The sequence below is a fragment of the Jaculus jaculus genome, chromosome 3 (assembly GCF_020740685.1).
Source record: "Jaculus jaculus isolate mJacJac1 chromosome 3, mJacJac1.mat.Y.cur, whole genome shotgun sequence".
In the NCBI taxonomy this organism is placed as follows: Eukaryota; Metazoa; Chordata; class Mammalia; order Rodentia; family Dipodidae; genus Jaculus; species Jaculus jaculus.
The window spans coordinates 132851028-132868044 of record NC_059104.1 but is presented as its reverse complement, the minus strand read 5'-3'; the positions used below and the strand labels follow the sequence as shown (position 1 = coordinate 132868044).

The 17017-nt window shown below is 42.6% G+C and overlaps 1 protein-coding gene across 3 annotated transcripts in view; it reads right to left on the bottom strand.

Moving 5' to 3' along the window:
- Apba2 (amyloid beta precursor protein binding family A member 2) overlaps window positions 1–17017 on the bottom strand; it is a 279036-nt gene that overhangs the window by 54200 nt on the left and 207819 nt on the right. For all 3 annotated transcript variants that reach the window (XM_004658137.3, XM_004658136.3, XM_045144913.1), the window contains exon 3: window positions 15577–16570. In XM_004658137.3, coding sequence (XP_004658194.2) covers window positions 15577–16530 — 954 coding nt within the window. In that variant the 5' untranslated portion in view covers window positions 16531–16570. The remainder of the gene's footprint in view (window positions 1–15576; window positions 16571–17017) is intronic.

Here is a 17017-nt window from a genome sequence, read left to right as displayed (position 1 = left end):
CTGCCCCCCAAGTCAGGACCTCCAGAGAGGAAACAGCCAAGGAAATAGCATATAACAATCTCCCCTCCCGCCCAGAAGCTTACAGAGATGGGGAGTTGCCCCACTCTGTTCCAGTATGGCCCTGGCTAGTCCTGGGCCCCCACCCATCCTTCCTCATTAGATAGCTGGGCTTACGCTTCCTTGTGTCACTTCTGATGGCAGGACCACTGATTTGTTCCACTGGTGTTCCCAGCCCTGATCAGAGACCCTGAAAGATTCCCAGACTTCAAACACGTCTGCATCATCAGGGTGAGCACTGCAATCCATGACCTTCCATACAGAGCAGGATCCATATCAGCTTGCCTACCCCCCATGGTCACAGGAGACAGATAGTAGCCAGAGCAGGTAACCTGTCCAGAATGTACTGGAGCCTATGGCTACCACAGGGGGGTGGGTTCAGGCTTCCTGGCTATGGTCACCTGTGTTCTTTTTTTTAAAATATATTTTTATTTATTTATTTGAGAGAGAAACAGGGAGAGGGGAGAGAGAAAGAATGGGCATGCCAGGGCCTCTAGCCTCTGTAAATGAACTCCAGATGCATGCACCACCTTGTGTATCTGGCTTATGTATGTCTTGAGTCATTAAACCTTGGTTCTTTGGCTTTGCAGACAAGCACCTTGACCACTCAGCAATCTCTACAGCCCCCACCTGTGTCCTTAACCACTGCACTTGGTATTCTCTAAGGATTGTGGGGAGAATACCTGCTAGACACACTTTAGCCCAACAACTTTATGTGATGTGCTGACAATTACCACATGTGAATAAAAAGTGTATAAAACTTTAATAAGTTGGCAAGGCTAACTGCTCTACTTTAATCACTACACATTGTATACACAATCAAATTATCACATTACATGCTATTAATACATGCAAGAAAATAATATATATGTATAAATTGTGTGATTAATTTGTGGAAACCAAAACAGTATTTTCATAATTTAAAAGACCTTACACACAATACCAATTGCTGCTAAAGAAACTGTTAACTAACAATAGCAGTCACTCTGGTGACATGTCATCAAGAGGCTTCTTAGAAAATGAGTACAGCAGTTGTCTATTGAGGCAAACAAACCCAGTGCACCAAATTAAGAAGCTTGGGAGGGGCAATAATAAGCCCCATTCACAGAGTTTCATTTCTCGTGACGGTCCTGGGAAGTAGTAAGAATAGAAATAGAGGTCACCTTGTCACACTGTTGAGAGAAGAGTGCTGGGAAGGTCTAAGTACAAGCAATGCAGAGCACAGAAACAAGCCCCCATGGGCAGATGCAGAAGTGCAGTTCTGATGCCATGGGTAGGCAGAGGCGTCAGGCTATAGAACCCAGAGGCAGGGTTGCAAGAGACAAGGAGCCAGCTGCACTCCACAGAGACCCAGGGTTGAGGACTGGATCTGGAGAGGTCCCCATGGCCCTTGAAACCTCTCCTCACATTCTCTACAGGCACTTTCTCACCTATCCTTCCTGCACTATGGATTGTTCCCTTTTGAGCACAGAGCAAGTGCCCAGCCTAATCTGCATACTTGCTGTCCAGATGCATGCAGATGGCAGGCAGAGTGCACCGTCCCCCAACAACCCCACAGCTCTCCTCTCTTTATCACCTAAAGCAGAAACTAATACTTACATCATATGATAGCAGGTGGGACACTGATGTTATTTGCTCAGAATTCCTACAGTGCTATTGACCTGGGGAAAGATCAAGGTCACCTGTGCATACAGTACCATCCTTTTTGGCAATCCTTCAGAGTCATTTGCAAAACAAGCCTAGATGGACTATCAGATCACAGCCAGGACATACCTTGAATGAGCAGTGATGTTTGTTTGTGCTCAAAATGGCCCAAGGCCCTGTATCATGCCTCACTTGAGCTGTTGTATTAAGCTGGCTATGATGTATTGATTTTCTTTCTTTTATTTTTATTTTTTATTTTTTTTTGCTATTATCAGAGGGCTCTTTCTGGAAAATACTGCTGGGTTGGTGATAAACAGAAATCATAAAAAACTCCCAATAATCAAAACAGGTATTTGGTTTGGGATCACAGAGCAGTAGTGCTGCATGAGGCTGCTATGTATGTCAAATGCTTTTGACTGAGCCATCATAGAGGTCCTGGCCATGAAGCCCCTGGAACCTGGGAAATCCCCAGGGAATAAGTCTCTAATGGGAGAATTTCAGGCACAGGGAGATGTTTTTGGAAGAGCAAGCCAAGCTTTGTAATTTTCTTTTGTTTATTTGCAAGTTGTGGGAGAGAGAAAGAGAAGGAGGGAGGGGGAAATATTGAGAATGAATAATTTCACAAGGACCTCCAGCCACTGCAAATGAACTCTAGATGCATGCACCACTTAGTGCATCTGGTTTCACATGGGTGCTGAGAATCAATTTGGGTCCTTAAGCTTTGCAGGCATGTGCCTTAACAGCTAAGCCATCTCTCCAGACTATGCCAAGCATTTTAAAGTTGAGATAACAGAGAGCAGACACAGGACTTATCACGATCCAAGAGGAACACAGCTGTTCACACCACAGGTTGAGAACTCGTGCCCAAGCACAGCAGTTACAGATATGAGTCTGCATGCCACCCAGTCTGTCTGGTTCTTTTAAACAGTATAACAAGGTAGGAGGAACTTATGCTATGGAGGACTCAACTGCATCTTCTATGCTATGGGACCAACTTCAATCCTGCCTTATTGGACTATTCTATTACTAGGAGCAGATTTTGAGCTCTTAGTACAGTGTAGCAATCCCCACAAACACCACCAACAGGGTCTCCCACAATACCAGGGAATATTTCGCAAATGCAAATGAATAAATAAGAGCAAAAAAAAAGCAAACTGAAAAACATTAAGTTGGACTTCTGGTCAAGATGGTGGCCTCCTAACCACACTTCAGCTCTCAGAGTAATATCAGGCAAAATCTGTGGGGCTCCAGGTCAAGTAGGTCTTAGCATACCTCCACTGGGTAGGCACAAGGGAGACAGTTGGGAATCTTTGGACTCCCACGTTCTTAGGTAGCCCACTAGACCCTCAAGTACCCTCAGCCACTTGCCCCAGGGGCTGCTCACCTGACTCCCCAACCAGGTCCTCTGCTGCACCACCATCAGGCTCCGCCTACTGTGCCCCTGACCCATACACCTCCCAGTCTCCCACCACTGCACAGCTCCCCTGTCTCTAGCTGAGCTACCCACAGGCCCTCTGCATCATAGGTGGCCCATGCATGCACACCTCTTTGTCTCTTGGAGGCCCCCCCAATTCTTTTTTTTCTTTACCCAATTCTTTTAGTCCATTTGCACTTCGCTGCTTCCCTGGCCAAACTCCCCTGTCCACTGCAGTGCTACCACAGACTCTTCCAACTGAGCCCACAGCCCACTCACACTCCCTACCTCTTGTGCTCACATAGGTACCCATGCTCCCCTGTCTCCCATGGTGTTCCTACAGGCTCCAACTGAGCCCACAGCCCACCCACACTCCCCTCTCTCCTGCAGAACTATCACAGGCTCTCCCAGCTAAGTCCAAGGCCCACTAGCACTTCCCTATCTCCTGCCTTCCTGCAGTTCCTCTGATGTCTGCACATACTGCCCTGTCTTGCCTCCTTGGTGGGCTGGCCTGCAGGCAGCATTGGCTCCCCTTGCTTGCAGACCCTCCACATCCTGTGTTGTACACAGGTGCCCTTGTGTCTGCTCCTTGGTCAGTGGCCCTGTCTCCCACACAACAACCAACTTTCTAATCCAGCCTGGCTGTGGAACCCAGTGACCCCCACCATCTCTCCAATGCCTCACCCCACTACCAGTGACTACTTGGAGCACCATCTCAGCCCCAGAAGAAGAACACAGGAATACAGGTAATCACCTGCCAGGGGGAGTGAGACCTCCATAACCTGCCCATCTGGGTACAATAGGAGAGCAAGGGCAAGTGCTAAGGCTCCAGAACCATAGGCAAGACACAGCTGAGCTAAGGTCAAACACACCTCCAATCTCACCTTTGGTAGTAAGCACTAGCCCAGAGATGCTGGTGCACTTACACCCTCCAAAACCTGAGCATCCCAAAATTCAAAGCCATCACAAGCTTATTCTATTCAAACATAAATTGGAACACTCACTGAAAACACTACAAGGGAAAACTCATGCTTCTTCCTTAATTAAATAGAACTCCCACACTGAGATGGGTAGGCCACAATGCAAAAGAAACAACATGAAACAAAAAAAGTGAGATTTCTAACAAGGTTACCTAGTTCCACAATGGATGTCTCCAATGAAACATGAGGAGGCAACAGGAATATAACCTCAAAATGAAGACACAAGATATGTGACCCTGACCAAGCTAACGCCAGAACTGATAGCAAATCAACAATAACACAACAATTACATAAATCTACATAGCTGTCTTCACTGGACTTGACAATAGATAAAAACCAGTGAGACTTCAAAGCAGAGAAAAATAAGTTGAATGTGAACCAAAATATAGAGGATCTCAATAACCAGCTGGTTAAACTTAATAAAGATGTAACTAAATTCAAGACTGAATTTCAAGAAGCATTAAGAAAATCAAAGCATGACCTGAAATTGGGACTCAATAAAGGAATGGATATTATACAGAAAAGGGCAACATAAGATACAAATCAAATTGAACTAGTGAAAACCTCTCTAGAAACCCTCAAGGACAGTTGATCATGTGGAGGACAGAGCCTCAGAACTGGAAGACAAGACAGAAGAAACAGTTCAGAAGTCCAAAAATTTTAATGAGTTCAAAAAAACATCTAAACAGAATGAGGGAACTGTGGGACACTCTAAAACATTCTAACATTTGCATCATGGGTATATCAGAAGAAAAAGAAATTGAGACCAAAGGCATGGAGAAACTATTCAACAAGATTATAGAAGAAAACTTTCCCACCCTCTCAAAACAGAGCCCCATCAAGATACAAGAAACTAGCAGAACTCCAAACAGACTGGACCCAAGAAGAAACTCTCTAAGGCATATTATCATTAAGACTCTAAACAATGAAAACAAAGAGAGAGTGCTAAAAGCAACAATAAAGAAACAACTCCCTACATTACAAAGGCAACCCCATCAGAATTACCTCCAATTTCTCAATGGATACCCTGAAAGCCAGAAGGGTCTGGAATAGAATGCTTCAAAGTCTAAAAAACTATAGCATCCAACCTAAACTACTGTACTCAGTGAAAGTATCCTTCATAATAGATGGGTGAAAAGCAATAAATGGTGAAAGAAAAATATTCTATGATAAAAGCCAGTTCTGTAATTATATGAACACAAAGCAAAACCTACAGAGAATACTTCAGGGAATTCTCCACACAGAAGAGTCAAACAACCAATTTCAAGAGCCTACAAGAAGACCACAATAATAAAAACTAGAGTAGGCTCAAAAAAGTACAAAGTCCAAGAAAACACCAAACCTCATAAAGTACCCCAACATGGCAGGATTAAATAAAATCTCACAATTACAACCTTAAATACCAATGGTCTTAACTCGCTCACTGAAAGACAGACATTAGTAGGGTGGTTCAGAAAAATGGACCCCTCAATTTGCTGTCTTTAAGAATCCCACCTCACTACTAAAGACACACACCTCCTCAGGGTGAAAGGATGAAACATGATATTCCAGGAAAATGGAAATAAGAAACATGTGGATGTTGCTATATTAATATCTGATAAAATATACTTCAAACCAAAAGTAATAAAAAAGGACAAAGAATGCCATTTCTTGCTCATCTTGGGAATGAGCAACAAGAGTACATCATAATCATAAATCTACATGAACCAAACACAAGTACACCACATTTTATAAAATGAAACCGACCTGAAAACAAAAAAGAAATACACACCAATACTATCAATAGTTGGGAACTTCAATACTCCACTAACATCAACAGATAGATCATCCAAACAGAAACTCAAAGGGAACTAATAGAGCTCAACAACACCATAGATCAGCTAGACCTAACAGATTCACAGAACATTTCACCCCAATTCAATAGAATACACATTCTTCTCAGCACCCCATGGAACCTTCTCCAAAATAGGTCATATATGAGACCATAAAGCATACCTCCATAAATTCAAGCAAATAGACACAATATCAGATTACAATGCTTTAAACCTAGAAATTAGCAACCAGAGACTTATCAGGAATTCCAACAGCTCCTGGAGACTAAACAACACACTTTCACACAATGAATGGGTAATGGAAGAAATCAAAAAAGAGAATGTAAAAATTATGGAATTGAATGACAGTAAGAACTCAACTTACCAAAACTTATGGGACACATTGCAGGCAGTCCTAAGGGAAAAATTCATAGCACTAAATGCCTTCATAACAAAGACAGAGCGATCTCAAACTAAGAACCTAACCATACAACTAATGGCATTGGAAAAACAAGAAGAATCCAGCTTTAACAGCTCCAGATGGAAAGAAATAATCAAGATCAGAGCAGAAATTAATGAACTGAAAACTAAGAAAGCAATTAAGAAAATTGATGAAAGGAAGAGTTGGTACTTTGAAAAAATAAATAAGATTTATAGACACCCCCCCAGTCAATTTGATCAAGCAAAAGAGAGAAGTCTCAAATTAACATAATCATAGATGAAAAGGGAGAGGTCATAATAGACACCAATGAAATTGGAAGAATCATCAGGACATACTTCCAAAACCTCTACTCCACAAGACTGGATAATCTGGAAGAAATGGATAAATTCCTAGACACATACCACCTACCAAAACTAAAACCAGAGCAGATTAATCTCCTAAACAAATCTGTCACATCCATGGAAGTGGAAAAGGTAATCAAAACCCTCCTCCAAAAGAAAAGTCCAGGACTGGATAGCTTCTCAGCCAAATTCCATCAAACCTTCACTGACAAAATGAAACCAATTTTACTCAAATTGCTTCACATAATCAGAGAACAGGGAATGCTCCCCAACTCCTTTTATGATGCTAGAATCACCCTAAAACCAAAACCAGACAGAGATACAACAAGAAAAGAAAAATATAGGATTATTATTACTGGTGAACTTGGATGCAAAGATCCTGAACAAAATCCACACAAATGAAATTCAACAACATATCTAAAGCATTATCCACCTTGATCAAGTAGGCTTCATCCCAGGAATGCAGGTATGGTTCAACATATGGAAATCTGTCAATTTAATATACCTCATAAACAAATTTATTCATAGGAACCACATGCTCATTTCAATAGATGTAGATCTATTACAAAACCCAACATCACTTCATGATCAAAACATTGGAGAAAGCAGGTATAGTGAATTTATAGCTCAATGTAATAAGGACTACATAACTAAAGCCCAAATAATACTATTGCAGTCCGGTTCGCATTGCTGTTAGAAATCACACAACCAAGAGCAGCTTCTGGGAAAAAGAGATTTATTTTGGCTTACAGGCTCGAGGGGAAGCTCCACAATGGCAAGGGAAAACAATGGCATGAGCAGAAGGTGGACATCACCCCCTGGCCAACATAAGATGGACCACAGCAACAGGAGGGTGTGCTAAACACTGGGATGGGGAAACTGGCTATAAAGCCCATAAGCCCGCCCCCAACAATACACTCCCTCCAGGAGGCATTAATTCCCAAATATCCATTAGCTGGGAACCTAGCATTCACAACACCTAAGTTTATGGGGACACCTGAATCAAACCACCACAAATACTTAATAGGGAAAGACTCAAAAAGTTCCTACCAAGAAGGGAACAAAACAGGAGTGCCCACTCTCTCCACTGCTCTTCAACATAGTACTAGAAGTACTAGTGTACGCAATAAGACAGGACACAGAAATAAAAGGAATTAAAATTGGAAAGGAAGAAGTCAAGTTAGCCCTATTTGCATGTGAGATGATCCTATATATAAGTGACCCAAAAGTCTCCATGCCAAAACTTCCAAAAGTGATCAATTCCTTCAGCAAAGTGGCAGGATACAAAATAAATGCACAAAAAATCAGCAGCCCTTCTATATGCAAAATGTACAGAGAAAGAAATAAGTAAGGCTGTCCCATTTTCAATAGCAACAAAAAATTAAATACCTTGGTATAACATTAACCAAGAATGTGAAAGACCTATATAATGAAAACAAAAAGACTCAAGAAAGAAATTGAGGAGGACTTGAGAAGATGGAAAGACCTCCTATGCTCCTGGATAGGTAGGACTAATATTGTGAAAATGGCAAATTCTCCCAAAAGCAAGATACATATTTCATGAAATGCCAATAAAAATTCCTGGATCATTCTTCACAGTGATAGAAAAAAATGATCTCTAAATTCATATGGAACAATAGCAGGCCTTGGATATCCAAACATATCCTCAGCAAAAGAAACACTTCTGGAGGTATCATCATGCCCAATCTAATACTATATTACAAAGCCACAGTAACAAAAACAGCATGGTACTAACATAAAAACAGAAATGCAGACTATCAGAAGAGAGCTGAAAACCCAGACCTTAGGTCAAGTAGCAATAGCTACTTGAAAAATTGGATAACTATATGTTGAAAATGAAACCATACCCACTCATCTCACCATACACAAAAATCAAGTTGAAGTAGATTAAAGACCTCCACTATAAGACCTGAACATCTTCTGTTATTGGAAGAAAAAGACAGGAGAAATTCTCCAAGATATAGGACTAGCGAAAGGCTTCCTGAACAAAACCCCAGTAGCTCAATAAATTAAACAATCTCTCAAATAGTGGGATCACATGAAGTTAAAAATCTTTGGCACAGACACACATACCATAAACAGATTAATCTCAGAACAGGAGAAAATTTTCACTAGCTATACCACTGACAGGGGCCTAATATCTAGAATCTATAAAAAACTTAAGAAACCAAACAATAAAAAATCAAACAACTCACTCAAAAAATGAGGCAGAAAACTGAACAGCGAATGCTCAGAAGAAGAAATACAAATGGCTAACTCACTTAAGAAAATGTACAGCATCCCTATGTAAAACAACTATGAGAGTCCGCCTTACCCCAGTAAGATTGGCAATTATTAAAAAAAAAAAAAAATGACAACAAATGTTGGTGAGGACGTGGAGAAAGAGGAACCCTCATTCACTGTTGGTGGGAGAGCAAATTTGAACAACCACTATGGAAATCAGCATGGATATTCCTGATAATGATGAATATAGAACTATATCCTTCCCCTAACTATGCTTTAGTACAGAGATATTTACTCAACCATGCTTATAGATGCTCAATTCACAATAATTAAGAACTGCAATCAAGCTCGGTGCCCATCACTGGATGAACAGATAAATAAGTTGTAGTATATTTACACAATAGAATTCTACTCAGCAGCAAGGAAAAATGATAAAAAGAAATTTGTAGGAAAATGGATGAACTTAGAACAGATCATACTCAGTGAACATACACAATCACGGAAACACAAACACCACATGTTCTTCAATAATGTAGACTGGAGAAAAGACAGCATCTTCAACAAATGGTACTGGAAAAATTGGATAACTATGTGCAGAAAAATGAAACTAGACCCACTGGACATAATCACGCAATCACAGAAACACAAATTCCACATGTTCCTACTCATCTGCAATTCCTAGCCTGGATCAGCTTGAGTTGCTGGCATACTGGATAGACAGCTAAAGACTTACACAATAGGGATGGAAGGAAATGGGAGGGAGGGGAAGGGGTTTGGGAGGGGGAAACAGACACAAAACTAAACCCAAAATGAACTGATACCATAGAAACCTTTATCTTTGAAGGTAGACTAAAAGATTTAACCCTCAACAGGAGTATGGGGGGGGGGCACCTGAAAAGAAGGGCCCTAGAGTGAGTGGAATGAAGCCTAATCTTAAAAAATTTCTGGCTCTAGCTGGGCGTGGTGATGCACGCCTTTAATCTCAGCACTTGGGAGGCAGAGGTAGGAGGGTCTCCATGAGATTGAGACCACCCTGAGACTCCACAGTGAATTCCAGGTTAGCCTGGGCTACAGTGAGACCCCACCTCAAAAAACAAAACAACAATAAAAAAAACTCTGGCTCTAGCCTGTAACTTTCCAAGTATCAGCCATCAGTGGCTATGTATAATGAGCTATTGATTGGAGGGACCTATGAAGTCCTCTAAACAAGACAGGCTTCTGTCAAAGCACTTGATTACCTACCTGAGATAAAAGGTAAGACCCTACAGCTGAAGATACCATATACTGCCAACACAGAAAACAGAGAGACCTGGCTGGAATCCAGAAGAGAGTCAGTACCTGGACAGTTAGCCAATCTAGTACTGGAAAGCACTACATGAATTAGTGAGGGAAAGTGGCCAACAACGATGTAAGCAAGCAGGGGTCTAAGCTACTCAGAAGCAAAATCCTGCAAGATGTACACACCAGTGAAGTGGTGGCACACAGCCTTGGTGGGTAACCAGTAGCTTTCTAGTTGGTTAAGAGATCTGCTCAGTGGAAAGGAAACCACATCTGTAACTAGGAATCAGGTCAGAATCCTATGGAGACAAATACTATGCTCTCCAAGAAAAGATCCCACTAGTCTTTGGCTAAAAGAAGGACTATATCCATCAAATTCTCCCCAAATTAATAATGGTTATCCCATTTAACCTATACTGACCTCACTCTCTGCTGGAGAATCTATTTTTCTTTTTCAGAAGGTAGCTAGACCTGAGGAGATTAACCATCCCTTACACTTCACCCAAGCCCCAGCTGAAACCACAGAGGAAGTAGGGAGATGAGCAAGAGTGCTGCGTCCATGGTGAATCTGACAATCAGCACCAGGGTGAAGGAGACAGACACTGAGGATACTCAACACCTGCCAAAGCAGAGAGCCAGATGTTCCTAAGAGCTCACCACTGAAGTAGACTTAAAACACGCCCACCAGGCTCAGGAAATTTTGTGGAAGAAGGGGTGGAAAGACTGTAAGAGCGACAGGTTTGGCTGTCATACCCAGAGGCATTGCCCCACCCCCAATATCTTACTGCTGCTCTCACAACATATAACCCACAACCTCATGGGGAAGATCAGCAAACCCACTGAGGAGGGCCCCCAGCGGAATGGGGGCAGGGACAATGGAAAAGATTGGACCAACACAGGATGTATCCATACTAAGCATGTCCATAATAAAAAAAAAAATTAGGTCTGTGGAAATGAAGGGTCCTACTGATGACAAAAGTCCATCTTCACCATTTTGGGTTGATGATGAATCATTCTGGATTTGAGTCAGAGAGTGGTCTTAGGCCATGTGCCTTGACCCCCTGCTCTTTAGGATGATATGATAGTTGCCATTTGCCCTACAAGTCCTACATGAAGAGAAGAGTGCTAGATGTTGCAAAGTATTGGGAGTGTTAGCTGAGCAGCATGGTTGTCATGTGTGAGCAATGAATGGCCTTCTAAGAGAGAAAAGTTTTGTAGAAAAAATTCCCAAGTTCCCAAGTTTGCCAGTCAAAACAGTTAGCCCTCTGCATCTGTAGGTTCCATATGTGAGAATTCAAACAACCGTCAGTACAAAATATTCACAAAAATGAAATTGCATGGTTTTTGAACATGTGCTGACTTTTTTCTTGTCATTATTCCGCTAACTGGTAAAGTATGATGACTATTTACATGACATTACATTGTATTGGTGTTAATACTCACCTAGAGATGATTCAAAGTCCTGGATTGTCTACCTGCAGTTTGGAGACACTTGAAGATGCACAGCATCCTACAGCAAAAGAAAACCCTAGAAGCCAGGTTTTTGGCTTTCTGTCACGTGGAGAAAGTTGGTTCCCAGAAAGACCAAGATAAAGCAGTGCTCACTGAGACCAAGATAAAACAGTGCTCACTGTGACTCTAGCTCCCAAATGCTGAAAGAAGGAGCTGTCCAACTGACTCCTGCTGTACCCAAAGGAGGTGTGAGGATGGTAGATGGAGCGTGCAGATTTTAAACACACCAGGGGGATGGTGAAAATAACATGACCCAAATTCAAAAGAAAACACTTGCAGCAAAGGGAGTATGAAGTACTCCTGTGAAATGGAAAGGAAACAGAACCCGGAGGACTAAAGTTGTGGATCAAATGTTCATGGAAGAAGAGAGCACATTAGATGAGCAGTCATGGAGAAAACTGAATGGTTAACATTGGTGTGTGGCACAGGCAGAAAGCATGACTTGTGGGACAAGGAAGGTGGCTGTAAGGTTAAAAGCACCTGCTTGCAAAACATGCCAGCACGAGTTCAATAGCCAAGCTACCCACATAAGCAAAACAGAAAAATTGATGCAAATGTCTGGCATTATTTTGCAGCAGCAAGAGGGCCTGGCATGCCCCAGCCATCCACACAGGTGCAAATAAAGATTTTATTTCAAAAAGAAAGTAACTTGTACAAAGACGTCTATTCCAGCTGTACACACAGGAGAAAATGCCACCCACAGCCTGCATGCTCAGTAGCAGAGTAGACACAGACAAATGAAATATCTGGTAGTTATATGGCAGGTCACTCAATGACAACATTCAAAGGTCACTAAAATAATCGTGAAAATTACATGACAGCATGGAGAAATTTTTATGATATGACAGGCATCAAAAAGCTGAATGACAAAATGATATCTGAGTTATAATAACAGTGATGTACTTTATGCTCAGTGCTATAATCTGAAAAGGAGTACAGAAAAATCAAAACAGTTCCACGTGTTGTGGAAATGCACTTTTTCATATTTGCACCATGGACTCTATTGAACTTAAAACTGTTACCTATGAATGACCTAAGGAATGCTAAGTACAGGTTGACTGCCCTGAATGGAATGCCTGAACACAAATGTCTTGGATTTTGGATATCCTTATGATTTGTGGAATATTTGTATATACACAATGAGATAAGTTGGAGATAAAATACAAGTGTAAACATAAAATACATTAATGTCTCAGACAAATAGCCTGAGGTAACCTTGTACAACATTCTAAGTGTACCTTAATCTTGACTGAAACCTGCCTCAGGAAGTGGAACTGAAAGTTTCTATTTATGTCATTATGTTAACTCACAAGAAGTTTCAGATTTTAAGGTATTTTAGGATTTCATATTTTCAAATTAAGTACACTCAACTCATACTTTAAAAAATATTCATGGCTAACTTTTTCAAGCTTTAAAATGAGTAGAAGAGAAACGGGGGACATTGTGTAACTTCCCTCCAAGTGAAGACTTAAATAACAATATTGCTTCTCAAATTTGAATGTAGCATCTTGTTAAAAAGCAAATTAGGGGGCTGGAGAAATAGCTTAGCAGTTAAGGTGCTTGCCTGCAAAGACCAAGAACCCAGGTTTGATTCCCAAGTACCCACATAAGCCAAATGCACAAGATGGCACACGCATCTGGAGTTCATTTGCAGCGGCTAGAGGCCCTGGCACTCCCATTCTCTCTCTCTCTCTCCCCCTCCCTCAAACAAGTAAATAAAATAAAGTATTTTTTTAAAAAAATCAAATTAGGATTCAGCATTTCTTAGGTGTGGCCCCCAGTGATGCCCTTGCTGCTGGGTCAATGTCACTTTACAAAGTGACAGTTCATAAAGCATGTGGTAGCCAATGCTGTCCAGCTTTCACATCAGGCTATTTTGCCACAGCCTCAGCTCCAGGCAGCACTATGCTGACCATACAAATGGCACCACGAACACACAGGTGGGATGGGGACTCTGTGGTACCCTGATCACCCCCATCTTAGGGTAGGCCTTTATTGGCTCCTAACACAGCTTAGCTGTCCCTGGCGGAGTAAGAGAATCCTTCTAGGAATTCAGGCTGTGATTTTAAACAAGACACCCAACAAATTATTCAGCTCCTGTCACTTGTTAACCTGATTTCTACACCAGTGATTTTGTGAGATGGGTTACTAGGATGTGACCATCCTTCTCATGTACAGCAGGCCCCATATAGTCTGCAAAAGGAATTGGTGTCCTGCTCATTCACCACGGCCTGGTCAACCTGGAGCTGAGAACTGTGAGGTCCTCCCTGAATGGAATTACTTTGTAAATGAATGAGTAAATGAATGAATGAAAACAAAAATACTAGTCAATCATTAGTAAGCTTAAATGAGATTTTCCAGTGTCTTGGATAAGACCATTTACTTTAAGGACACACCAGGCTTAGGGACTTTCACTACCTACATTTCAGTTAACACCTCTGAAGAACAGACATCCTTCTTTTCCTCCATGATGTTTTGTGGCATCTCCTACCTCATCTGCCCTTCTAAAATGCCACTAGCAGTCATTAATTTATTTATTCCCACTCATTCATCCCCCAAATCTCTAACCTAAAGGTCTATGGCATTTCACTCAACTGAGCATCTGGTTAGCATCAAGTCTTGCTTACTCCTCAATGGGCTCTGAAGATAATTTTCTCTTGACAAATTTTTGGCATGGATGTAATTGTTACAACAAAATGCAATATGGCATATGACCTATATAACCCACATCAATCAACACTGTTAGAGAAGAGGCCACACTCTGAAAATGAATGAAGAAATATATAGGTGCTTTGACCTAAAGCCCAGACCCAAGACCAATAGTCCCTTGGCCCCAACATACAATAATAGAACTTTCCTCATGTGCCACAGTCCTCCTGTGAATGAAGAATTTATTTACATGACAGGAGCACCACACAGTGAAATCAATTTGTACCACTTGCACTTCATGACTTAGAACAAGAGTACAAGAGCAACTCAATAAACATATGTCAGAAATCTATGAGTTAGTCAATGTGACACATATTCCAGATACAAGCTTTCACTATAAATTGATGACATATTCAAATTCTTCTGGGGAAACTAATTAAGGCTTTACAAGCTATGAAAGCACACTATATCATGGCCCATATAGAAGTTCCTTTACACAATTCCAATAATCAAATCTTAACATAATCAGAGTGTTTGTTTGAGGAGAATAAAGAATGGCAATTTTTCCAAATGTACTTATTAGAAATACATACATACTGCCTTTGCTGTAATTTAAAGATAGTATAGTTATGTTCTTATGCATTGCACTAATTAGTGGGCATCTCCTCTCCAATACTTTGTCAAACTTTCAAAAAATATTTTCAAAATAGAGTAGTTATTCACAATTAAGTGCCCATCAGGTCAAGGCATCATTTGAAGACATGTCGCCCAGATGCAATGTCCACTGTAACATGTACTCACACCACTGACCAGGGTAGTATGAAACAGCACCCCTGCTGCCATCCTCACTGACGTCCTACTGTCCTGAGGAAGGCACCTCAAGGAAGCAGGAGGTCACAGGCACACTCCTCCCTCATGAGCAGATCCAGGCAGTGAGCTGCAACTGAAGGTCCTGGAGGCAGGGCATCTTCTAGGAGCAATAACTACCATCAATCCTCAGTTACAGAATTTCTTAGTATTGACTCCTGAATCTGATGGGTAAACATTCACAAAATATTACAGTAACTAAGCACATTTTCCATTAGAAGGCTGCCAATCCTCTCATCGCCTGTTATCATGCCAACAGGGTTCTCTATCTGCTAAGGTATCTATCACGGACCTCTGGGGCCCTCTGCCCCTTTCCCTGAAGACAGCCAAGACCTACCTGTTCCTGGGACCACTTTGGCCTCTCCTCTGGGGTTCGGATCTTGGTCTTTAGGCCTCTCTGAGGCTCTCCAGAGTGCTTGGTCTCTGGAGGGAGGTTCAGTGACTTGGGCCTTGCCTCGTGTCTACTGGGCCCACGACTGACCTCTCCAGGTGGGCAGGCCTCTGTGGAGTCCCCAGGCCCCAGCTCGGGCATGTGCTCAGGGCTGGCCTCGCTGGTGCTGGTAATGCTGGTCATGCTCAAGCTCATCTTGATCTCGGCCACGATCTGGTCGATGTCCTCCTCCTGCTCCTCCAGGTCCCCCTCCCCACGCCTCAGGCGGTATGGGGAGGCACCACCTGCATTCCCATTGGCCTCTGAGGGGTAGTAGTCCTGGTAGCCTTCTTTGTTGGAACAGTAGTGGCCACCTTCCTCTTGGTCATGGACCTCCAGGACAGAGGACTCATCCTCTGGGATAGGCAGGTGGCTATCTGGGTAGTTCTGGATGCCTTCAGCCCCATGGCCATGAGTGTGAGGGCCCGCCGAGTCTGTCCACTCCTCCACGGCTTCCTGGCACTCATCAGTGTCCACAGTATGTGCACCATGAGTCATGTACTCTTCCCCGTTACAGTCCATGCCCTCCAGGTAGCTGTCATCCTCAGGGCAGTAGCGGATATAGTAGGTAATGCCCTCCTCTTCTTCAGGGAGGCCCTCATCATAGTCCTCCTCCTCCGATGTATTGTTTACATAGTCAGAGCTAGAGTCCCCATCAGGGCTATGGTTGTGGCACTCCTGCTCCTCGGGCATGGGGCTCTCTGGCCGAAGAGTGGCCAACTCCAGGCCCTTGGACACATAACCCTCCAAAGGCAGTTCCACATCCTCACTCTCAGGCTCCTGGCCTTGGGGGATAGGACTTGGCCTAGCCCTGTGGTCCAACATGCTGCTCGCAGTGCTCTGGCGCTTGTGGTGGGCCATAGTGGATGCTCACACAGCCATCATTACTGGGAAGCAGCCACTGTGGGGAGGAAGGGGGAAGAAAGCAGTCAGAAATGCACAAGCCATGGCCAACCAAGAAGTATGTGGCCAGCTGCATGTTTAGCTCCACACTGCCACCTTGCTTTGACAATGTTTGTTCAGAGGACCATGAACACACGTGTGTGCAAAGGATGCAATGGTCCCACCTGGCAGCCTTGCGTGGTAGGAATATGTGATCATGTGACATATGACCATACCAAAAGGTCCAGAAGACAGGCAGGGTTCAACTAAAGGCAGGAAGAAGAAGCAAGATCACTAGGATGTCCATTTCAGCCCTGAAACCTATGGGCTCATTAGTTTGTTTTATTACAGTACTACAGTAGAGAACCCAGGGCTTGTACATGCAAGACAGATTATCTGCCACTGAGCTATACCTCTGAATGGTCACAAGATTAGGTTAGTTGATTCAAAAGAGAAAGAGAAGCAT